This window comes from Grampus griseus (assembly GCF_964374135.1).
Source record: "Grampus griseus genome assembly, chromosome: X".
NCBI classification, from domain to species: domain Eukaryota; kingdom Metazoa; phylum Chordata; class Mammalia; order Artiodactyla; family Delphinidae; genus Grampus; species Grampus griseus.
The window spans coordinates 42,421,899-42,445,438 of NC_138999.1; the positions used below are offsets into that span (position 1 = coordinate 42,421,899).

The following is a 23,540-nucleotide window of genomic DNA, read 5'->3' on the forward strand; positions in this document are numbered from 1 at the left end:
CTGAACACAGTATGCGTGAGCAGCTGTCCTCAACAGAACAGCACCCCTTCAGCAAGTCACCACACTAGCCCACTCGAGAATCACAGTAGTCCACACTCCTTACAGGAGCGCGCCCTGGCCCTGTAAAAGCCTCCTGCCTGGCTGCCCCATGGAATCCCAGCCCTCTTACCCTGGAGGAGCCCCTGTCTTCGTCTTGAACAGAAACCCCTCTCAGGGCACTTCCCTGGTGGTCCAGTGGCTAAGACTTCATGCTATCAATGCAGGGGGCCCGGGTTCGATCCCTGGTCAGGGAACTAGATCCCACATGCATGCTGCAACTAAGAGTTCGCATGCCACAACTAAAGAGCCTGCATGCTGCAACTAAGGAGCCCACCTGCCGCAACTAAGACCCGGTGCAACCAAATATAATAAATAAATATTTTTAAAAAAGAAACCCCTCTCAGAACCTGTGTGGAAATGTGCCTGGCCCCGCCTTGTTCAGGAACCCCAGTCCTCACTCCCTATAAGAATGGGTGCCCTAGCCTGGTACAGGAATCTGGTTCTGGAATTCTAAGGGAAACCTTTCTCTAATTATCAACAGGAAACCCATCCTGAGTCCAGACAGGAACACCAACCCTCACCTTGCACAGGAGTAACCCCAGTCCTCCCATATGGCACAGGAACCTCTGCCTTACTCTGGTTAGGAATCTCTGAGCTCACACTGTAAGGAAGTCCCTGTACCACCCCTAACAGAAATGCCTGTCTTGACCCTTTCCCCAAGCCTCAATCTCTTTATAGGAATCCTGTCTTGACCTTGGACAGGACACCTCGTCCTCACACTGTACTGGAGCCGTGCCCTCCAGGTAGCATTTTTAAAATACTTTGCTCACAAGAAAATCTAGTGAGTGTAGAAAATCTAGACTGAGTGTAGAAGCCCTTGCCTCCACGGTTGACGACTCCCGATGATGTCACTCTGCACAACAATCCTGATCTCGTGACCCACCCCGTAGAGTACGAAGGAACCCATGGACTAACTCTCAACATGAACCTCAGTCTTGAACTTACACAGAAAACCCTTTCCTGACCCTGTGTCAGGGACGCCCGTCCTGACCCTCTACTTTAAGCCCGTATCTCATCCGATACAGGCACCTATGGCCTGATCTGGCACAGGACTTCCTTCCCAGACACTGTACAGGGCTTCTCATCCTCATCCTGTGTTAGCTCCATGGCCCTGACCCTCTACAAGAAGCCTTGAATACAACTGTACTGGAACTTCTGACCAGACTCTCTGCAGAAAACCTTTTCCTGACTCTCAACAGAAATCCTTAACTTGACTCATTTATAGGAAACTCTTACCTGATCCTTTACAGGAACTCCTAACCTTCCCCTCTGGAAATACTCTCCTGACCCTGCACAGGAAGCCCTGTGACTCTCTATGACAGCCCCTGCCCTGGGCTTGGCCCAGAAGCCCCACACTCGCCTTGCATAGGAGCTACTGTCCTGAGCCAAGAGTAGAAACACTAACCTGAATCTCTGAAGGTGACAGTGTCCTACCTCTGCACAGGATCTCTGTCCTGACCCTGCGTGGGACCGCCCTCTGAGTCCCAGCAGGAACTTGTGTCCTGAGCTGGTACAGAAAACCCCGCTCTCACCCTCCACAGGAACCTCTGACTTGAGAGACATCCAAGAAATGAACCAGTATAAAAACACCTGGAGCTTCCCTGTGTGTGGGAGTGACATATCACACTTCCAGGCCTGGCCCCTAGAAGTCTCTCACACAGTCCCCCACTTTCTCTTTCCCCATCTACCTGCTGAATAGTGAGAACTCCAAGGGCTCAGAGGAGAGAAGAACTGCAAAATGGAAGTTGCCTGGGTCCATGAATGACCAGTAATAAATATTCACAGTGGATTCTGTATGAGTAAGAAACATGTATTGGGGCTTCCCTGGTGGCGCAGTGGTTAAGAATCCGCCTGCCAATGCAGGGGACATGGGTTCGAGCCCTGGTCCGGGAAGATCCCACATGCCGCGGAGCAACTAAGCCCATGTGCCACAACTACTGAGCCTGCGCTCTAGAGCCTGTGAGCCACAACTACTGAGCCTGAGTGTCACAACTACTGAAGCCTGCGCGCCTAGAGCCCGTGCTCCACAACAAGAGAAACCACTGCAATGAGAAGCCCGTGCACCACAATGAAGAGTAGCCCCCACTCAACACAACTAGAGAAAGCCTGTGCACAGCAATGAAAACCCAACGCAGCCAAAAATAAAATAAATAAATTTATAAAAAAAAAAAGAAACATGTATTTGTGAAGCCCCAGATTCTGGGTTTTACAGCAGCTAACATAATTTAGCCCAATTAATAACAACCTCTTGACTGAACTGGACATGAACACCTAATCCTAATATCTATATGAACACAGATCTGAACCTGTACAGAAACACCTGTGCTGACCCTGAATTGGGCTGCCTAATTCTTCATAGGAATCTGTCATGATGCAGTCTAAGGAGCCCCATCCTGAATTTGTATGGGAACCCCTAGTCTGGAGCTCCCTAGAAACAACTGGTCTGCCCTGTATAGAAACCCCTGCTTAGTTCAGTAGAGGAACAACACTATAGAAACTATAGGAATCCCTATCCTCACTCTGTCCAGGAACATTTGCTTGACCCAGTACAAGAACACCAGAAATGACCTGACCCTGTCCATGAACCCCTGTCCTCACACCTCACACAAAAGGAATACCTCTCCTCAGGAAACATGTAACCTCTGCACTCAACCTGTAAAAGAATCCCAGCCAGAAAAAGGAAACCAAAGACTGACACCCTACAGCAGGGATCATCAAACTATGGCCTTCAGGCCAAAGCTAGACTACAGCCTGTTTTTACATTTTTTAAGGGAAAGAAAGAAAATAAAGGAGACAAAGGGGAAGGAAAGGGAGGGGAGGGAAGGGGAGGGAGAGAAGAAGGAAAAGAAAGAAAGGAAAGCAAAGAAAGAAAGGGAGGGAGGAGGGGAGGGGAGGGAAGAAAGAAAATGTCACAGCAGCAGTACGTGGCTTGCAAAGCCTAAAATATTTACTATCTGGCCCTTTATAGAAAAAGTTTGCCAACCTCGGCTCTACAGGAACCTCTCTTCTGACTATACAGAAAAAATAGGCCTTGGCCTTTACAAGACCTCAGTGTGTATCATTGTATATATGTTTTCTTTGGTGTATCTGGAGGTTTAAAAGTCTTAGGGCTGTGACCCTCTTCCACTGGGACAAAAAGACACGTTCAGGTAGAAAAAGAGTGGAAGGGAAGAGAAGGCTGGAACTGGGGTTTGCAAGAGGGTAAGAGGGCCCGGCTACTGGGCGGCGGGGCTGTCAATCTGTTAGTTAGTCAGCGATGCTGAACCCCAGACCGCTTATCTCTCCCGCCCCAGCCTACAGCCCGGTAGGAAATGGTGAAGAATGAGAGAGGGAGATTAGGAGGACAAACCGGCCTCCTACGGGTCTGACATTTAGGCATTTAGACACAGTGTGGGGGGGAGTTCGGGGGTGGTGCACAGTGGCAACTCCCCCTACCCTCTAGGCACACACTTTCTATTACAGCTTGGGGGCAGAGGTGACCCAGTGGAGGGAGCCGACAGGGCGAGCCGCCGCCCAAAGAAAAACTCCCCTCCTGAGGTCCATTCTGGCTCCGGCACTATAATTACCACAATTTTCCAGATGAGGAAACTGCAGCCTAGAGATGCTCAGTAACTTGCTCAAGGTCACATGGCTAAGTCGCATAACCTCAGTTTCCTTATCTTCAAAACAGCTTTAAGGAACTACCTCATAGAATTGTGGCCTGCGACAATGCCTGTCACATATTACTTGCTATCATCACAGTTATTTGCCTCTACTAAGACTCCTTCCGCTCCACCATTCATTTTCCCGGCAGAATATTAATAGCTAACATTTGGTGAGTGCTTCCTGTGTACCACCTTAGCGAATATGAACTCAGAAAATCCTCACATTTATTAACATCACCACTCCCATTTTGGCCGCCACCAGCCTTGTCCACTTCCCACCGCGCTCCAGGCCCACCAGCCCGCCCTCACTACGTCATCACGGCGCGTCCCGCGGGAAGCCACTGGGAGGAGAGAAGACGCCCCTTTCTAACGGCCTTGCTTGCTTGCACTCTTGAGTTAATCGCACGGTACAGTTGGCGCCGGTCCGGAGGGCTCCTAAGGTAACACTTGACAAGGACGGAGGGACGGCGGCCATGGCCGCCAGAACGACAGCGGCGGTGGCTGGGGGAGGGGCGAGGTTGACCCCGAGCGCATCGTCCAGCCGCTGGCGCGCGCTTCATACAGACGCAGCACGGCCTGCGACGCCAGCTCTCGCGCAGACCCGCAGTTTGTGAGTTCGCGGGAGGTGTGGCCCGCACGAGGGGCGCGGCCTTGCGGCAAGACCCCCAGTGTGGGAGGGATTGGGGCGGGCTGTAGAGAGCCCCGGCCCAACGGAAAAGAGGGTGCTCAGGGAATTTTGAGGCGTAAGCCAAAGGCGGAGTTTGAAAAAGGGGCTGCGCCCGCGTCGACGGCGGGGGCGGGAAGGGGGAGGGGCTAGCGGGAGGTGGCTCGGAACTGGCTGAAGGGGCTTGGTGAGGCGTTAGGGATTGGGCCTGGGTAGGGGGTGGGGCCTGGTGGAAGGAAAGGGGCAGTCCCCTGAGGAGCTGGGCTTGTTGAAACGTTAGGGGCGGGATCTAGCCAAGTGGAAGGTGCCGGTCGGGCCGAAAAGGGGTGGAGTTAAGTGGATCGTTAAGGGTGGAGTCGGGGCCCTGGCTGGGTCTGGCTGAGTGAGAGTGGGTGATTATCCCGGGAGATTGGCTGGAATGGGCAGGTTTGAGAAGGGGTGGGGTCTGGGCGAGGCTTTGAGGAATGAAAGGGTCTGGGAATGGGGCTTGACAGAGCGGAAGGGGCGGTGATTAGCTGGAAAGGGAAGGCTCTAGAACGGACTGAGCCAGGGGGTTAATTGCTCTGTGAAAGGGCAAGACTTTGAAAGGAGAAAGAATAGTGTTAAAGGGGTGGAGCCTAGTGGAACGGGCGGGACCAGGTAGAATGGACACCCTGCTGGAGGGAGAGAGCCTTCAGAGGCAGAGTTTAGAAGGTGGTGTGGAATAGATAGCAAAAGGAATAGAGACTAGCGTAGGGGGCGGGGCCTGGGAAGGGCTGGGATGTAGGGTTTTCAGTGCGTTGGGCCCTTTCAGAGTCACCTCCACCCCACCCCCAAGAAACGCGTGAGGGGTGAAGTCTCCCCAGCCATGACCTCCACCGGCCAGGATTCCACCACAACCAGACAGCGAAGGAGTAGGCACAATCCCCATCTCCCCGCCCACGACTCCAGCGTCACCTCGGTGAGACCCCAGACCTCGGTGAGGCCCCAGACCTGCCCTGATGAGGGGGAGGGGGAGCAGCGGACCGTGCGTTGGACTCTGACCCTTCTCTCTGTTTGGCAGAAGCGAGGTGTTAAAAAGGGTGCCGTACTCCGCTCCAGCCCCAATCTAGCGGAGGTAAAGAAGAAAGGCAGAATGAAGAAGCTTAGTCAAGCAGCCGAGCAAGACCTAGTCGTGGGGCTGCAAGGGCTGGTGAGAGGGGCCTGGCCGCAATTTAACCTCCTGTGACAATCAAAACCCTGAGCTTCTCCATCCTGGACAGTGTGGGATGCTCCCTCTGACTCAGGCCCTCAGTGCATCAGTCTCTCCCATTTTTTTTCCTTGCAGGATCTGAACCGGGAGGCCAGGACACTGTCTGGCACTGGCTTGGTGTTCGATGAGCAGCTAAATGAATTCCACTGCCTCTGGGATGACAGGTGAGGCTGGCTCCTCCAGGCCATACCCAAGCCATACAAAGACAAACACTTAGAGCACATTAGAAGAACGAATCCTGTCTTAATCTAGCCTAGAGAATGGAAGCAGATGATTTAGGGAGATGGGGCTCAGCCTTGAATGGGTTGTTTTCATTTAGCCAACAAACATTTATTGAGTGCCTTCTGTGTGCCGGAGATGGTGATACAAATGTGTCAGACAAGACCGACAGGGAGCTGACAGATGAGTAGGAGAGCAGGTCACTAAACCGCCATCAGCAGTGTGAGGTGTTTAATGAAGGAGGACCTAAGACCAGAGCTTTCAAGAGTGTTTAATAGAGGACCCTAGACTAGCATCCAGGGTTCCCAGAAGGATTCCTTGAAGAAGGGATGTTTGTGCTGAAATGGAAGAATTACACTTCCCATTCAGTCACACATTACAATCCATCAGCAAATTCTTTTGGCTCTGTGTTTGAAATGTATTCAGTATCTGACCTTTCCTCACCGCCTCCACTGCCACCACCATCATCACTCACCTAGACTTGCAGAGGCCTCCCTGTTTCCACCCTCACCCCTGCTGCCTGTTCTTCACACAACAGCCTAAAAAAATATGTACGAGATGATATTCTCTCTCTTAAAGTCCTTCAAGGGCAGGGTGTTACCCTGAAGGTAAAGTTCAAATTCTTCATCCTGGCCTCTAAGGTTCCATGTGATCTGGCTCCATATCACCACGGTGACCTCGTCAGCCAATCCTCCCCCTCATTCGCTTTGCTTCACTTCACACACACTGATCCCCTTGCTGTTCTTCCAACATGCGAGGCACTCTCTCATCTCAGGCCTTTACCCTGGCCAATCCCTTTTCCAGAGATTCATTTCCACCTACTTGTCTCCTAGTTAACATTCACATCTCAAGGAGACCCTCCGAGAGGACTTTGCCTAGCCACTCCCCTTCCCCCACACCTGAGCATCAAGATATTCCTAGCCCATGCCATTGTTTGTCCATTATTATATGTTTACTAGTTTAGTATCTATCTCCCCTATCCCAGTGGAAGACTCAGGATGGCAAAAGACTTCATTATTGAATACATATCTACCGTCTCCTGAGGCGCTAGGGACAGGCAGTACACAAAACAAACAAAACTCCTGCCTTTGTGGAGATTACATTTTAGAGGAGGGAGACAGATAGTAAACAAGGAAAAAGCAAGTGATAAAGTGTGTTAGAAAGAGAAGTGCTGTGGAGAAACACTGAAGCGGGAGGGAGAGTAGCAGAAAGTGCAGTGGAGGGGACTCTTCAGTTTTAAATACGATGATCAAGGAAGGCCTTACTATCTGAGCAGGGATCTGAAGGAGGTGAGGGAGTGAGCTATGGAGGCATCTGGGAGAAGATTGTCCTGGGCAGGAAGAAGAGCTAGTGGAAACGTACTTGGTTTGACTGAGGAACAGGGAGGAGCCCAGTGTAGGAGAAGCAGTGAGTGATGGAGAGAGCAGTAGGAGATAGGGGTCAAAGAGGGGATGGGGCAGGTCGTCAAGGGCCTTCTGGGGCATGGGGAGGACATTGGCTTTTACCCTGAGTGAGCTGGGAGCCAGGAGAATTTTTTTTTTTTTTTTGCGATACGCGGGCCTCTCACTGATGTGGCCTCTCCCACTGCGGAGCACAGGCTCCGGACGCACAGGCTCAGCGGCCATGGCTCAGGGGCCCAGCCACTCCACGGCATGTGGGATCTTCCCGGACTGGGGCACGAACCCCTGTTCCCTGCATCGGCAGGCAGACTCTCAACCACTGCGCCAGCAGGGAAGCCCCAGGAGAAGTTTTTGAGTAGAGGAGGGATGTGACCTGATTTGAGTTTTAACCAGTGTCTGGGCTGCTGTGCAGAGAAAGGACTGTTGGGGGAGCAAGGGCAGAAGCTGGGAGGCCAGCTGAGTGCAATAGCCCAGGCGAGAGATTATGGTAGCAGCAGTGGGGGTGATAGGAGAGGGCCAGGCTCTGCATATATCATGAGAACAGAGACCAACAGATGCCAGGGATGACTCCAAAGTTTCATGCGTCAGCAGCTGTGGAAGGGCAGATGGGGAAGATGTGCAGAAACAGATGTGGTGCTCACCAGTGTCATATATATCTGTATCTATATCTGTATTTGTATCTCTGTCAACCCAGCTTCCCTGAAGGCCCTGAGCGGCTCCATGCCATCAAGGAGCATCTGATCCAGGAGGGCCTCCTGGATCGCTGTGTGTCCTTTCAGGTGAGTCCCCCAGCCGACATCCTGGGCAGAGGGCAGCAGCTGGTGGGACAGCCTGAGCCTTAGCACTTTATTCCTCATGTCTCCCCAGGCCCGATTTGCCGAAAAGGAGGAGCTGATGTTGGTTCACAGGTGAAGGCTTAGGGGCCTTGTAGGGATGGGGAGGAGGCTGCCCTGGGCCAACCAGGGCAGGCCAGATGCTTTGGGAAGGAATGTCATGGGCTCTGTGGTCTTGGGCAAGTCACTGAGCCTTTCTGAATCTCAGTGTCATCACCTGTAACTTGGGGGCTAGTAAACATGAGCTCCTCAGGAGGGCTTGATATGTGTCGGGTGCTTAGAATGGTGCCTGACATATCATCAGTCCCTGATGAGCTCTTTTTGTTATTATAATCTGATGTGTAAACAGATGATGGATATGTGGACAGAGTGATCAGGGGGTTCCCCCAGGGGGCTGAAGGAACCCAGAGTAAGAGTCCTGATGTGGTATGGCTCAAGGAAAGTTAGTGTGGCAGAGGGGGTATCTTAGCTGAGCTTTAAGAGGAGAAAAAGAATGAGTCCCATGAAACAGAAGGCTGAGGAAAGGGAGATGCAGACAGCTGGAACTGTCTGGTCAAAGACCTGGAGGTACTGGGCTTCCCTGGTGGCGCAGTGGTTGAGAGTCCGCCTGCCGATGCAGGGGACACGGGTTCGTGCCCCAATCCGGGAAGACCCCACATGCCGCGGAGCGGCTGGGCCCGTGAGCCATGGCCGCTGAGCCTGCGCGTCCGGAGCCTGTGCTCCGCAACGGGAGAGGCCACAACAGTGAGAGGCCCGCGTACCGAAAAAAAAAAAAAAAAAAAAAAAAAAAAGACCTGGAGGTAGGATTTGATGTGGCCAGAGTAGAGGGCAAGGGTTGTTACTGGAAATGAGGCAGGCTGGGGAAGAAGCAGGGAAGGTATCCTACATCCCAGCTATTCCCTGGATTGACAGTTGAGGAGGCCTGACTTGTCCAGGGGTTTGGTGCATGGAGGACTCAGCTGGGAAGGGGATAGGGCCCTGGTTCAGGGCCAGGGAGGGAGGCGGGCCCCTGAATCCCATCCCCCATCTATGTACCCAGTCTAGAATACATTGATCTGATGGAGACGACCCAGTACATGAATGAGGGGGAACTCCGTGTCCTAGCAGATACCTATGACTCAGTTTATCTGCATCCGGTATGGATGAGAACTGTGAGGGCAGAGGGTGGTGGCAATCCCGGGGTCCCCCATCCCTACATCCACCCCACCTTGGAGCGGGGCAGCTGAGTGGACAGGGCTGCTATCTCCCTCACTCCCTCTCTGGCTCCCCACTGTCTCTCCAGAACTCATACACCTGCGCCTGCCTGGCCTCAGGCTCCGTCCTCAGGCTGGTGGATGCAGTCCTGAGGGCTGAGATCCGGAATGGCATGGCGATCATCAGGTAGGACCCACTAGCATAAGGCTTTTTTACTTTACAAAAAATTCCTTTCTCAAATGTAAAAGGTAATGGTATGGGAAGTATATTCACATGGTTCAAGAATCAAATGTTAAAAAAGGTTGGGGGTCCGGTACAAGTAAAAGTCCTCCCCACCCCCGTCTCCAGACACCTGCTTCCTCTCCTGGAGGCAGTCGCTGTCACCAACGACTCTTGTGTCCTTCCAGAAATATTCTGTGCCTTTCATGGAAAAAATACCATATTTTGTTGATTCTAAGATGTATATTTTTTTCATATTTGAAACATCTTGAAATCCAGATGCATCTTATAAACAACGGTGTCTCAGAATTCCTTTGGCAGCATTTTCTGCTTTGTTATTGGCATGTAAAATCACAGTACATCTTCTCATCATTGGCATCTCAGAAGTGATGAAATGCAGAAGACGTAGCTTTTCTCCTACCTCCCCTTTTTTAGCCACAAATTATGGTAGCACTCGACACACTCCCTGTATCATGCGTTTTTCACTTATATATCTTGGAAAGCTTTTCTCTTAACAGTGTATAGCCTAGACCCATGTAGAACGCCATTATACAAATGCACAGTAAGTTAACCTGCCTGCTACCACTGGGCATTTTGGTTCTCTCCAATCATTTGCTGTTTCCAAAAAATGCTGCACCAAATATCATCCATTTATAAACATGTTATTTCACCCTTTTTGTTATATAGGTTGTGGACTAAGTCCCCAGGAGCAGAAGGACTTGGTATGAGGGTGTATGCATTGATAATTTTAATGAGCATTATCAAATTCCTTCAGAGAGAGAAGAGTAGACTGGGGGTGAGGATCTGAGGGACCCAATTACTCAGTTCCTGGCAGATGTGCAGGCATCGGCACTGGGGGAGTTGGTGGTCCAGGATTAGAGAGCAGGGAAGAGTCCATCTCTGAAGAGGAGGACCCCTCACCACCATCAATCTGTGGCCTTCCCTGCCCTTCCCAGGCCTCCTGGACACCATGCCCAGCACAGTCTCATGGACGGGTATTGCATGTTCAACCACGTGGCTGTGGCTGCCCGCTATGCTCAACAGAAGCATGACATTCAGAGGTCAGCAGCAAGCAGCAGGGCGGGTGTAATGAGGGTGGCACAGGGTTGGGTATCTTGGTCTAGGCACTTCCCCTAGATGCTCCTTGATCTTCTTACATAGTGCCCCCCTCTCTCTCACTCACAGGGTCCTTATCGTGGATTGGGATGTGCACCACGGTCAAGGAACACAGTTCACCTTTGACCAAGACCCCAGGTATGCCCGGAGTACCACCCTAGATGCTAGACTCCCAGCCACCCGCCACCTTTACAGGCGCAGCCAGAGGGGGCCCAGGAGGGAAGGGGAAGCATTCACATTTGTTGGGCCTGCCCTGGCAACAGGCTTGGTACTGCCCTCTGTGTGTCTGCTGTCTCTTAATTTCACTCTGAGACAGGGACTGTTGGGTTCCCCATTTTACAGATCAGGGAACTGAGGCTTACAGGTTAAGAGGTCATAGAGAGAAGAAGTTGAAGAGACGAGATTTGAGCCTACAAATGCTTGGAGATCTCGTTCACCAATTTATCCTGGAGCTGGAGTGAACCTCAAATTACTACTTTATGTTTTCCGATTATGACAATACTGCAAATTTTATTTCTTTAAAAAATTAAAGGGAGTTAGTTCCCTGGTGTCCTAGTAGTTAGTATTCTGGGCTTTAACTGCCTCTGCTGGGGTTCAACCCCTGGTCGGGGAACTGCGATCCTATAAGCCACATGGCATGGCCATAAATCAAACAAAAAAATTAAATATCGAAACGTCTAAAGCAGTGAGTCTCCTGTAATTCTTATCACGTCAAAAGTAACTGTTGATAGTTACAGAATTTTTCCTGTAGATGTACGAATATTCATCATTATCATTATTATTATTAACATACTACCACTACATTTTCTTCAACAACTTGCTTTTTGCATTTAACAGCATGGTTTGGACACCTCTCCATGTTAGTTCCTCTGAAAAGCATCTCGTTCTTTGTAAGAGCTGTACAGTGTTCCATTGTATGGCTATACCTTTGGCCATTTAACCCCAGGACGTTTATAGGTCTTCCTAGTCTTTGCTCTACAGATAATTCTACAGTGAATAGTCTGGTAAATGTATAATTTTATACTCCTCTGAGTATATCTGTAGGATGAATTTCCAATTCGTCAGAGGGTCACTGTGCTTGAAAGTCTAGAATCTAGTGCCAGACTTCCCTCCAGAAAGAGAACCACCTTACCCTTCCTGCAGAAAGTGATTGAGCCCATCCTTGTCAGTAGGGGACACTACTAAATAGTTGCTGTTTTATCCAGCCTTTTATTGAATTGACTGCATAAATTCCACTTATTCTCATGGTTCCTGAGCTCCTGTGGCCCATTATCTAATCTAGGTTGGTTGTTCTCCAGACATTGCTTTATTATTTTCCACCATTCAGTGTTGCTGACAGATGTCTAGATGTCAGTCTGATTTTCATTCCTTTCCGATATATTTTCCTCTCTGGGAGGTTTTACGTTCTATTATCCCTGGTGTTGTGAATTTTCACCCTGCCCCTCATTCTGCTTACCAGTGGTAGATATTTTACATCTGAAGACTCATGCCTTTCTTAAATCCTCAGAAGTTTTCTTCTATTAGATTGTTGATGATTTCTTCTACTGTGTCCTCTCTGGTCTCTCTGTTAGTCAGATGTTAGACTTCCTGGGTTGATCCTCTGTGTCTCTTATTTTTTATCTCATGTCTTCTGTCTCTTTTTTCCTTTTGCTCAGTGTCCTGGGAGATTTCCTCAACTTTACCTTCCATTCCTTCTTTTAAGCTTCAAGAGCACTTTCTTCCTCTCTGTGTTTATGCTCTACTAAGCTTTAGTTTAGTTGTTTTCCTTGTCTTCATAATAGTATTTTAAGGGCTATCCAATTTGTCTCCAGCCAGGACCCTCCTGATGGAGTTAAGAGATTGAGAGATGGGGAGCTGGGAGATTGAAGGTCATGGATAGATTTTTTTCATTTATACATTCTTATTCATAAAGAATGCATTGAATATATTCACAATTCTTCATATCTATGCATATAGTCATATATCCACAAAATAACACAGCTATTGCCTCCAATGCACTTTTAAAACGAAAAAGAATGATTAATGATATTAAGGAATTCTTGTTATTATGCCTAAGAAAATTAACAAGAATTCATTTAGTAAACTAAAGCTTAGTAGTTAAAAGAAACAAGTAAATTTAGTGAATTGGTTATTCAGTGAATTGGCTATTCAGAATTGATTTTGTGAGCATTGACCTGGATCTGTGCTTGACTTCTCCAGAAGGGAAACCTCAGATTGTCTTGGGTGACTTCCCAACCTGTTCAGCATGGGAGAGGGCCTGCTGTGGCCCCTGGAGCCTGAGACTACTTTCCAGAGATGTGTTGAAGCCTCTAATTGTCTGACATCCTTTCTCCCACTTTCTGTCTTCCTGGGTTGATATTTGTTTAAAATTCCTTTACTATCTTTTGACTAGGATTGTAGGATAATGAGGAGGTATACCTGTGCTATCAGTCCACCATTCTTTTACTGGAAGTCAGTTGAACTTATTTTAAAATCTCCTTCTATTTGCTTTATAAACTTAATTTCCTTGGGTGTTAGTTCTTCTGTTTGTTGGCTTTGGTGCCTCTCTTGTGGGGTGGACTTTCTTCAAATCTTTTCTTTATTCCTATCTTTCCTGATGATAATATTTATGTTCTACTGTATGTTTATCTGTTAGAGTCAAAAGTAAAACAGTCAAAAAAAAAAAAAAAGTAAAACAGTCATCTCCCATCTCCTCAAGACCAGAGCTTTCACATGGTCTTTATCCCCCAATTCCAAAAATCCTTGTATACCAATTGCATTTAATTTCACAACTATATTATCAACATTTATTAAAATGTGACTGTTAAGTTTGTCTAGATTTATTGCTTACCACTATTTCTTGCATTTCCCTAAAAAAGGAAGAAAATGCTGCCTTAAGTCCTTTCTGGAACAAGGCAGGGGGTGGATGAACAGATGGATGGAAGGATGGATGAGAGATATTCATTTTGATCGCCTCAGTCAGAATCAAGCCCTCCTACTTGGCTTACTATCAGAACATATACCATTGTGTCTTTTCAGTATCTGTTCTGTGTCAGCCCCCCTCACTGCTCTGAGTGCTCAGTTTCTCACCTAGAAAATAGAAGAAATAGTAGAGGTAGCCTGTAAGGTATTGGAGACAAGGAATTGCCCCCTCACTGGCCTCATGGAGCCCCAGCCAGCATCCCCACTCCAGCTCCATGTACAGAACCAAGTCCCACCCCTCCTAACCCCTAGGCCCTGAGTCTCCCCACTTCCTTCAGGGAAAATACTAAGCTCCCTAGCCTTGCCTGGCGTTCTTTTCAGCCTTAGCCGGCTCCCGCCAACTAAGAGCCTCATGCCTCTGTGGGCCTCCAGTGTCACAGGGTTTGTCCTGCTGGTGGGTGGGCAAGCATGATCTAGAGTCCCCCACAGGGTCAGGAGCCCTAGGGGGTGGGATAGACTTGATAGCTCTCAGGGTGTCAGAGCTAGAACTGGGTGGGCACTGAGAGGGGCAGCAGTGTTTGCTGAGGGAGCAATTTCAGTAAGAGAGCAAATGAATGAGTGAGTGAGGTAATGGATAAATAAATGGAAGAATTAATGCATGAGAGGATGAATAAGCTGGCAACTGAATGGAAGAATGAATGAATGTATGAATTAAAGAATTCATGGGGAAATTAATGAGAGAATGAATGAATGGTTGAGTCAACTGTGGTAGCTGTGGGTTGGGGGTTTCTGGGGGGACCGATTCCTCAACCCCCACCTCTTTTTTTTCTCTGCCTCTAGTGTCCTCTATTTCTCCATCCACCGCTATGAGCAGGGTCGGTTCTGGCCCCACCTTACAGCCTCCAACTGGTCCACCACAGGTTTTGGCCAAGGCCAGGGATACACCATCAATGTGCCTTGGAACCAGGTCAGTATCTGCCCACCCTTTGCCCCCAAAATGAGGCCCACCCCTGCCCTTCAGGGCAGATGGCAGGACGTCCCCATCATGCCTCCCTGTCTGCAGGTGGGGATGCGAGATGCCGACTACATCGCCGCTTTCCTGCACGTCCTGCTGCCAGTTTCCCTTGAGGTCCTGGGGGTCTGGGGTGTGTTGGGGCAGAGGCGATGTTGAGGGAAGGGCCGTGAGGGCAGGTGGCCTCATGTAGTTCCTTCCCTCTCAGTTCCAGCCCCAGCTGGTCCTGGTAGCTGCTGGATTTGATGCCCTCCGAGGGGACCCCAAGGTAAGGCAGGTGCACTGGGATGGCAGGAGGGCAGAAGGGGGCCGCACAGAGCAGGGCTGACCCTCCTCGTCCCTCCAGGGCGAGATGGCCGCCACTCCGGCAGGGTTCGCCCAGCTAACCCACCTGCTCATGGGTCTGGCAGGAGGCAAGCTGATCCTCTCACTGGAGGTGAGTGACTCACTTCGTCTCTCAGCCCGTGGATCCTGGAAGACATAAGAACAACTTTCAGTCCTGTCCCAGCAATTCCACTTACTAGCTGAACAACCTCTCCTAAGTCACTCAGCTTCCCTGTGCCTCTGCTTTCCTTATGTAAAATGGTCGTTAGAATACTAGTAATCATCCCATAATACTGTCCAGCACATGAAATGAAGTCAGCCTTCAAATGCCCTGTTGCTTGGGCTTCCCTGGTGGCGCAGTGGTTGAGAGTCCGCCTGCCAATGCAGGAGACGTGGCTTCGTGCCCTGGTCCGGGAGGATCCCACATGCCGCGGAGCGGCTGGGCCTGTGAGCCATGGCCGCTGGGCCTGCACGTCCGGAGCCTGTGCTCCGCGGCGGGAGAGGCCACAGCAGTGAGAGGCCTGTGTACAGCCAAAAAAAAAAAAAAAAAAAATGCCCTGTTGCTTGACAACACCCTACTCTTCTCTGGTAACATCTGGTTCTTTCCTGCCCTCCCTCATGTGAACTCCTTCTCCCAGGGTGGCTACAACCTCCGCTCCCTGGCTGAGGGCGTCAGCGCCTCGCTCCACACCCTTCTGGGAGACCCTTGCCCCGTGCTGGAGTTCCCTGGCGCCCCTTGCCCGAGGTGAGCCCAGGTGGAGGAGGGGAGAAGTAGGCCCCTCATTACCCACTCAGGGGCCAGTTGGTCACATTTTCCTCTCCCTTGCCCTCCAGTGCCCAGGCGTCTATATCCTGTGCTCTGGAAGCCCTTGAGCCCTTCTGGGAGGTCTTCGTGAGATCAGGTAGTTGTCAGGGAGTGCGCTGGGTGGGGGGTTGGGCAGGGAAGGAGCTGTGGGAGGAGACTCCTCCAGACCCCACTCTGACTTTCCTCGATGCCTTGGTGGGGGAGGGTCAGGCCCTCTCTCACTGGGCCCTGGTTTCAGGCCTCCCACCCCTTTTTAGGTTTGGGTAAACTGAGTTCCAGAGTATTAAGGGGATCCAGGGTGGGGGAGTAGGAGTAGGGTGAATGTGGCCTCCCCATGCAGCTGAGACCCTGGAGGAGGAGGACACTGTGGAGGGGGACGATGTGGAGGAGAAGGAGGCGGAGGGACCATGGCAGCCCCCTGAGCTCCCAATCCTGACGTGGCCGGTGCTGCAGGCTCGCACAGGGCTGGTCTATGACCCACAGATGATGGATCACTACAACTTGTGGGACAAGTATGCAGTCAGAGAGCCGGGCTAAGTGGGAGGAGGGGAGGGAGCCCCCACTTCAAGCGCACTAAGCCCTGCCTCCGACTCCCCCACTCCTAGCCACCACCCCGAGACGCCTCAGCGCATCAAGCGTATCATGCACCACCTGGAGGAGTTGGGTCTTGCCGGGCGCTGTCTCGCCCTGCCCGCACGTCCAGCCACGGACGCTGAGCTGCTCACCTGCCACAGGTCAGACCCCTGTGGCCCGGTTGGGGTGGGGCCTCAGAGCACACAAGCCACCCTGGGGGCTGGAGCCTGGGCTTGCCTCTGTTACGTGGAGCTGCTGCGAGACACAGGAGAGGACGTGGAGGGGACAGAGTTACCTGGCTGTCCCCTTGAGTGCCCCCCCTGTGCCTCCAGTGCTGAGCACGTGGATCGTCTGCGGGCCACGGAGAAGATGAAGACCCGGGAGCTGCACCGCGAGGGCGCCAGCTATGACTCCATCTACATCTGCCCCAGCACCTTCACCTGTGCGCAGCTGGCTGCTGGCGCCGCCTGCCGCCTGGTGGAGGCTGTGCTGGCAGGAGAGGTGCCTGCACTTTGGGGAGGGGACCTTGGGCTCCAGGAGAGGAAGTCCTGGGGGTGGAGGGTGGGGAAAGAGGCGGCTCTGAGAGGTGGGCCAGGCCTGAAGAAAGGGGGCATGTAATGGGAGGAGATCCCAGCTCACCAGAGGCCTGGCTCCTGGGGAAGTGCACCCAGTGGGATGGGGGCTACAGGCTTGGGGGCCCCTAGCAGCTGGTGGAATAGTAGAGGGACAGGAGAGATGGAAGAGGAGAGGAAAGGGAAGGGAAAGCGGGGAGGGTGGGTGGTCTAATCTTTGTTCCCTGCCCCTACCCCAGGTTTTGAATGGCATTGCTGTGGTGCGTCCCCCCGGCCACCATGCAGAGCGGGATGCCGCTTGCGGTTTCTGCTTCTTCAACTCTGTGGCTGTGGCTGCTCGCCATGCCCAGGCCATCAGTGGGCGTGCGCTGCGGTAAGTGCTCCCTGCCCCCACCGCCTGGTGCTTACGCAGCAGGCCCTGTAGTACAGCCCCCAAAGTTACCCTGAACCACCCAAGGGTCCAATTGCCCAGCACTTCCAGAAAAGGACCAAGGATCTAGCCTTTCAGTGCTTACCCAGATAGGATCCCCAGATTGCGGCAACCACGTGCTTATAAAACAGCATCTAGGGTCCCCTTCCCAGAATTTCTGGCCCTGATGACTATCCCAACAGAAGCCAGGGTCCGGCCTCTGGTGCTTCCTTCAAAAGACCCACAATCTAGCCCCTGGCACTTACCCATACCACGCCCGGGATCTGGCCCTGAGCACTTGCTCAGGCCCACAGTGAAGCCCTTAGGACTCTGATAGGACCCACAAGCCTGCTACCCAGTGCTTTCCCCAGGGACCCAGGGTCCTCCCATCCACAATAAATGCCCCTGCATACAGACTCCAGGGGTCTAGTCCCTGCCCTCCCCCAGGGGGCAAGTGTCCTGGGGTAACTGAGAAGCTGTCCCCTCCCTCCTCAGGATCCTGATCGTGGACTGGGACGTCCATCATGGTAATGGAACTCAGCACATATTTGAGGAGGACCCCAGGTGAGGGGCTGCGGCAGGGGGTGGGGTGTGGTCAGGGAGGTGGGCGGGCCATGCCTCATGGGTGCCTCGCTAACCAGGCACATCCCTCCTTCCCACCGTGTTCCTGCAGCGTGCTGTACATTTCTCTGCACCGCTATGATCATGGCGCCTTCTTTCCTATGGGGGACGAGGGCGCCAGCAGCCAGATAGGTCAGGCTGCAGGCACGGGCTACACCGTCAACGTGGCCTGGAATGGGCCCCGCTTGGGTGACGCCGACTACCTGGTTGCCTGGCATCGTCTGGTGCTTCCCATTGCCTATGAGGTACGATTTAGGACGCACGTGACAAGACTGTGTGGGTGGCAGCAGGCGTGCATGTGTCCGATGTCTCAGTGACTGATCCTGTGAGAGGACCTGCAGGTGGCTGCTGTGATGGCTTTGGGGGAGGGGATGTGACTCTGATGGCCTTTGGGTATGTTTGTGCAGTGGCTGTATGTGACTGCCTTCTGTGTGTAACTGTGAGGACTTGGGAGTGTGCGGGGGTGGTCTTGCCTGGGGGCGTGCCTGGCTGTGCACCTGTCCTGTGTGTACACCATCACTAGTGCCTATCTGTGTGTGACTGCCCATGTGACTGCCATCTCTGTGGAACTGCACGTGCCAGGTGGAGAGGGGTTCGAGCACGTGTGAAACTCTGCACGGGGAGCTATTTGTCACTACCGCTGCTCTGTGTGGTGGGTGTGATATTGTACGTCATTGACATTGCTCTCTCTGACAGCCAGTGTGTGACTTTCTGCATGTGGAAGGCTGTGTGTGACAGTCATCTCTCTCTCCTATGGCCTATATACATTTCCCTGACTCTGTGTGAGTGGCTGTAGGTAACTGCCTCCTCCGTGTGTAAACTGTGTGTATGTGTGGCAAATCATGTGTACATGACTAACTCTGAGGGTAGATGAACGTGAGCGCCATCTCTGTGACCTCTGTGCAGACATGCGTGTTCAGATGTGTATGTGTGTCTGTGCACAGTTGGCTGTGACTATCTCTGTGTGTGTGTAACTCTATGAAATAGTGTGTGTGACCATGTGCAAGCGACCACCTCCTGTGGGTGCAACAGTACATGTGACTATTGTGACTGTGGTGGTGGCATGTGTATGATTGTGTTTGTGCAGGGGTAGCTGTGGATTACTGTTCCCTCTGAGAAACTGTGTGTGCGTGTGTGACTAGTACTATGTATAGTCTGGTCTGTGTGAGACTGTCTGATTGTGTGTGGGTGTATGTGACTGTATGTGACCATCTTCTGTGTGTGGCACCTGTGTTGTCATCTTCTGTGATGGAAACGTGTGCACCTTTCTTTGGTACCATGTGTGTAAAACCCTGTGTTGGGCCCATGTGTCCCATGTTTGACCCAGGGAGGGGAGTGTGTGCCTCTTGGTCTCACCCTTGGGTGTGTATGTGAGGACATATCTCTCCGTCTCATGTCACTATCTCTTGACATGAGTCTCCACATCTCACAACTCTGCTTCATGACCCTGTCCGTCTGTTTCTCACATCTCCATATCTCTGTATCTCGGGTCTCTAAATCTGTGTCTGATGTGTCCACGTCTCTGAATCTCTCTTGTGTCTCCATGTCCTCCCCTCCCTATTTTCAGGGCTCTGGTCTTGTGTCTCCCGGGCTCCAGGTCCCATGTCTCCATCTCTCTGACTTGCATTGTCATGTCTTCATTTGTCCTTGTCTGTGTCTCTAGGTCTCCCTGAACTGCTGCCTCCCCACGCCCCCACCCTCATGCTCATGTGTCTCTTCTCTCCCTGCCTCAGTTTAACCCAGAACTGGTGCTGGTCTCAGCTGGCTTTGATGCTGCCCGGGGGGACCCACTGGGCAGCTGCCAGGTGTCGCCTGAGGGCTATGCCCACCTCACCCACCTGCTGATGGGCCTGGCCAATGGCCGCATTATCCTTATCCTAGAGGTAGCTGTCTCGGTCCCTCTTCCTGCGGTGGGAGGGTGGTCGGGAAGACTTGGATGTCCCCACCTGGAGTTGTGGGCACACAGTGGGCATTAGTAATAACACCAGCATTAGCAACTTTAATTGAGCACTCACTATGTACAAGACACTCTTCTTGGCACTTTACGTGCATTATTAATGCATTTACTTAACAAAGCAGCCTTGTGAGGTAAGGTCTACTGACCTCATCATTTTCCTCTCTCAAGATCAGGGAAACTGAAGTACAGAGAGCTGCGGTGACTAGCTGGAGGTCACACATTTAATAATGACGGAGCCAGGCCTTGAACCCAGGCAGCCTGGCTCCAGAGTCTTTACTTTTTACCTCTACTTGAACTACCTCCAACAAAATCCTGAGACAAAGGAAATTCACTGACCTTTTGTAAAGTACTCAGTGCCCCCACCTCCTGTGCCTCAGTTTCCTTGTCTGTAAGGTGTGGATGGCCAATCGTGGAGGGGTGCCTGGCACATGGTAAGCCCTGTGCAAGAGCTGTGGCTTCTTATGGTTATGCGTTGTTCGTACATTAGTTTAACCCACTCAGCAACCTTCTGTGCTGTCATTTGTACTCCTTCACAGATGAGGACAATAAGTCACAGAGAGATTAACTGGCTGGTAAGATGTCCCACTGTGTGCCCAGGCCTGCCTGTGGCAGGGCAGGGTGGTGGACCCTTTCCTCAGGTAGCCCAGGTTCCAACCTCAGTGCTGCCTCTTACCAGCTGTTAAGACCTCAGACAAGTCATCTAACCACTGTGAGCCGCAGTTACTTTATCTGGAAAAAGAGCAGAGACTGGGGTTCCTGTAGAGTGTGAGAAAAGAGGGTTCCCATACCAGGTCAGGATACAGATTCACATAGAGAGAAAGACCAGTTGTTCCTGTACCAGGGCAGGGCAGCGCCTTCTGTGGGTAGAGCCAGGGGTTCCCATACTGTGAAGGCAGGTTCCTGCACGGATTCAGCACATGCGGTTGTGAGGATTCAGTGCTTAGAATAGGGTCTAGCACACAGCAAGCACTTAATGAACGTCAGCGCTTACTAATGTTGCCATCAGTACTGTCATTCTTGTGGTTATTATTATCTTGCATTTTATGTCACAGTTCTGTCCCCCTCAACAACCACCTCACATAGTGGGCGCTGTCCATCTGACAGATGTGGGTTCTACTTACTTGTCCCCAGTACCTACCCTCCAGACTTGCAGGACCCCAAGGGGAGACTGGGAGGCAGGACATCTCATCTCCCAAATTCCCTGAGGACCCCCCTCATCATACCTTTCCCTCCTCTTTTCCTTAACAAAGGGTGGTTATAACCTGACATCCATCTCGGAGTCCATGGCCGCCTGCACCCACTCCCTCCTTGGGGACCCGCCACCCCTGCTGACCCTGCTGCGGCCCCCACTGTCAGGGGCCCTGGCCTCGATCTCCGAGACCATCCAAGTCCATCGCAGATACTGGTGCAGTTTGCGGGTCACAAGTGAGTGGGTGAGGGGAACTGCGGGCAGTGGGGGCTCAGGGGAGGGCAGGGATTAGAGGTGGGAGAAGGGATAGCACCCACACTCAAGGATCTCCCTTCCATGGTTCCAGAGGTCAAAGATAAAGAGGGACCCTCCAGTTCTAAGTTGATCACCAAGAAGGCACCCCAGGCAGCCAAACCTTTGTCAGTCAAGGGGATGACCATGCCAGAAGGGAACATTCTGGAGGCAGGCACAGGGAAGGCCACCTCAGCAACATCTGTGAAAGAGTCCACTCCAGGCCAGACTACGTCAGAGACAGCTGTGATGGAGTTCACTCAGGATCAGTCATCAGAGACAGCCATGGGAGGAGCTGCTGCGCTGAACCAGGCCACCTCAGAGGCAGCCACGGGGGATGCCACGCTGGACCAGACCACCTCGGAGGAGGCTGTGGGGGGAGCTGAGCTGATCCAAAGCCCTCCAGCCTCATGCACTGACAATCAGACTCCTCCAGCGTCACCCATGCAAGGAGCCACAACCCAGATATCCCCCAGTAAACTGACTGGAAATCTCAGGACCTTGGAACTAGACAAGGCACAGGTAAGGCCCACCACACCCAGGTAGGGGGAAGAAGGGACAAGAATCAGGCCTCCCGGATTCATCTCTTATCTCTGTGTGTATAGGAACCCCCAGAAGAGGAGGAGCTACTAGGAGAGGCAGCTGGAGGTCAGGACATGAATGAGTCAGTACTGATGCATGTCACTGGAGACCATGCTGACACTGACCAAGTGAGCTCTGGGAGAGGCTAGAACAGTGGCTTCCTTCTCATGCCCATTTGTGCCTCCACGTAGGATCATGGGCTATAGGGACATATAATGGGAAGGTGGAGTCCCTACCTTACTCAGTTTCACCCACCCCCAGGCCATGTTTTATGCTGTAACACCACTGCCCTGGTGTCCCCATTTGGTGGCAGTATGCCCTGTACCTGAAGCAGGCCTGGATGTGACCCAACCTTGTCAGGACTGTGGAGCCCTCCAGGAGAACTGGGTGTGTCTGTCTTGCTACCAGGTATGCAGCCGAGGAAAGGGATAGGGTGGAGGTTGGCCCAGGAGCAAACCACAGGTGGGTGCTGATTCCCCACCCAATGCTCGCTCCCCAACCTCAGGTCTACTGCAGTCGTTACATCAATGCCCATATGCTCCAACACCATGAAGGCTCGGGACACCCGCTGGTACTCAGCTACGCCGACCTGTCTACCTGGTGTTACCACTGTCAGGCCTACGTTCACCACAAGGTGGGCCCTGGGCAGACCCTCTAATGTGTGCACACTCACTCACACTCCCCCCTGCCCCCCCACACCTTTTGTGATTGCATAAGGGGCGAATGGAGACCCTTCTGCATGTGGGATAGGCCAAGAGACAGGGCGGTTGAGGGCTGGAGTGGGGGTAGCCTCCTGGCTGAGGTAGAGGGGTGCTCACTCTTACCTCCCCTCTCTTGCCTCCTCCTCAGGCTCTCCTAGCTGTGAAGAACATCGCCCACCAGAACAAGTTTGGGGAGAACATGCTCCACTCACACTAAATCCCAGAGTGTGCTCCTCTTCTTCACCTTCTGAGACCCAAGATAGACCAGCCTTAGTTCATTCCAAGCTATACCTTTGATGAGGGGTAGCCTCACTCCATCCCATCCTGAAGACCCTTTACAACTCCCCCAGGGTGCTGATTTAAGTGTATATATTTGTAAGAGGACTGTGATCAATTATAGATCTCCCACTGCCTGCTCAAGGGACTCCATCTACTCTGCTCCAGAAGGCAAGAGGAGCAGCTCAGTGACCCCAAGAGGGGGCTGATATAAAGATGATACTTTGGAGGGGAGGGGATCAACTGGCAGGTATGGCGGGGTTGCATATGTAATAAAGTACAAGCTATTACAAAACTTGGAGAAAGCTTTTAATCTTGAGTGGGTAAAGAAGCTCACCCTCCTGGCCAACAGGGCTGATGAGTAATGAAGGAATGAGGGTGTGGGTCTTTATCAGGTCAACCCCCTGCTCATCCAAAAACTAACTGGAAATAGAGCAAGCAGCTTGGCTGGCTCCATAAGAGATTAAATGGTGGGAATCTGTGAGAAAATGAGCTCCTGCCTTAGAAATAGGAGCCTCACAGCCAGTCCCAGCTACACCCTGGGCTGGGAAGGCAAGAAAACTATCATGAAGTGTCTTCATTAGGCCTCCGTGTCTTCATCTGTCTTTGTCTTGATTGGGGGTTGGGGGGTCCAGGTTTAACATACTTGGATTTGGTCGTCATGGGTAGCTTCCTGGGGGAAGGAGTGTCTACCACTGACCAAGGGTG

The 23,540-nt window shown here is 51.9% G+C and overlaps 1 protein-coding gene across 12 annotated transcripts; it reads left to right on the plus strand.

The window, feature by feature from the left end:
* Positions 1–4,062: 4,062 nt before the first annotated feature.
* HDAC6 (histone deacetylase 6) lies at positions 4,063–23,110 on the plus strand (the record flags this gene model as incomplete). Of its 12 annotated transcripts, none has more annotated exons than XM_082680914.1 (29): positions 4,063–4,183; positions 5,201–5,365; positions 5,450–5,578; positions 5,714–5,802; positions 7,952–8,036; positions 8,125–8,165; positions 9,130–9,226; positions 9,373–9,470; positions 10,460–10,564; positions 10,689–10,757; positions 14,361–14,487; positions 14,584–14,649; positions 14,741–14,800; positions 14,879–14,968; positions 15,495–15,601; positions 15,691–15,758; positions 16,002–16,173; positions 16,267–16,395; positions 16,567–16,735; positions 17,046–17,179; positions 17,711–17,779; positions 17,889–18,081; positions 19,570–19,719; positions 21,044–21,218; positions 21,329–21,795; positions 21,879–21,983; positions 22,117–22,263; positions 22,361–22,489; positions 22,705–23,110. In XM_082680914.1, exons 2-29 carry the CDS (start codon positions 5,255–5,257, stop codon positions 22,771–22,773), a joined length of 3,450 nt encoding a protein of 1,149 aa, XP_082537040.1. In that variant the 5' UTR covers positions 4,063–4,183; positions 5,201–5,254. The 12 variants fall into 12 exon arrangements, with proteins under 12 accessions (XP_082537040.1, XP_082537050.1, XP_082537043.1 ...); XM_082680924.1 differs by having other exon boundaries at positions 5,450–5,503; XM_082680917.1 differs by having other exon boundaries at positions 5,201–5,347; positions 22,361–22,493.
* Positions 23,111–23,540: the final 430 nt, after the last annotated feature.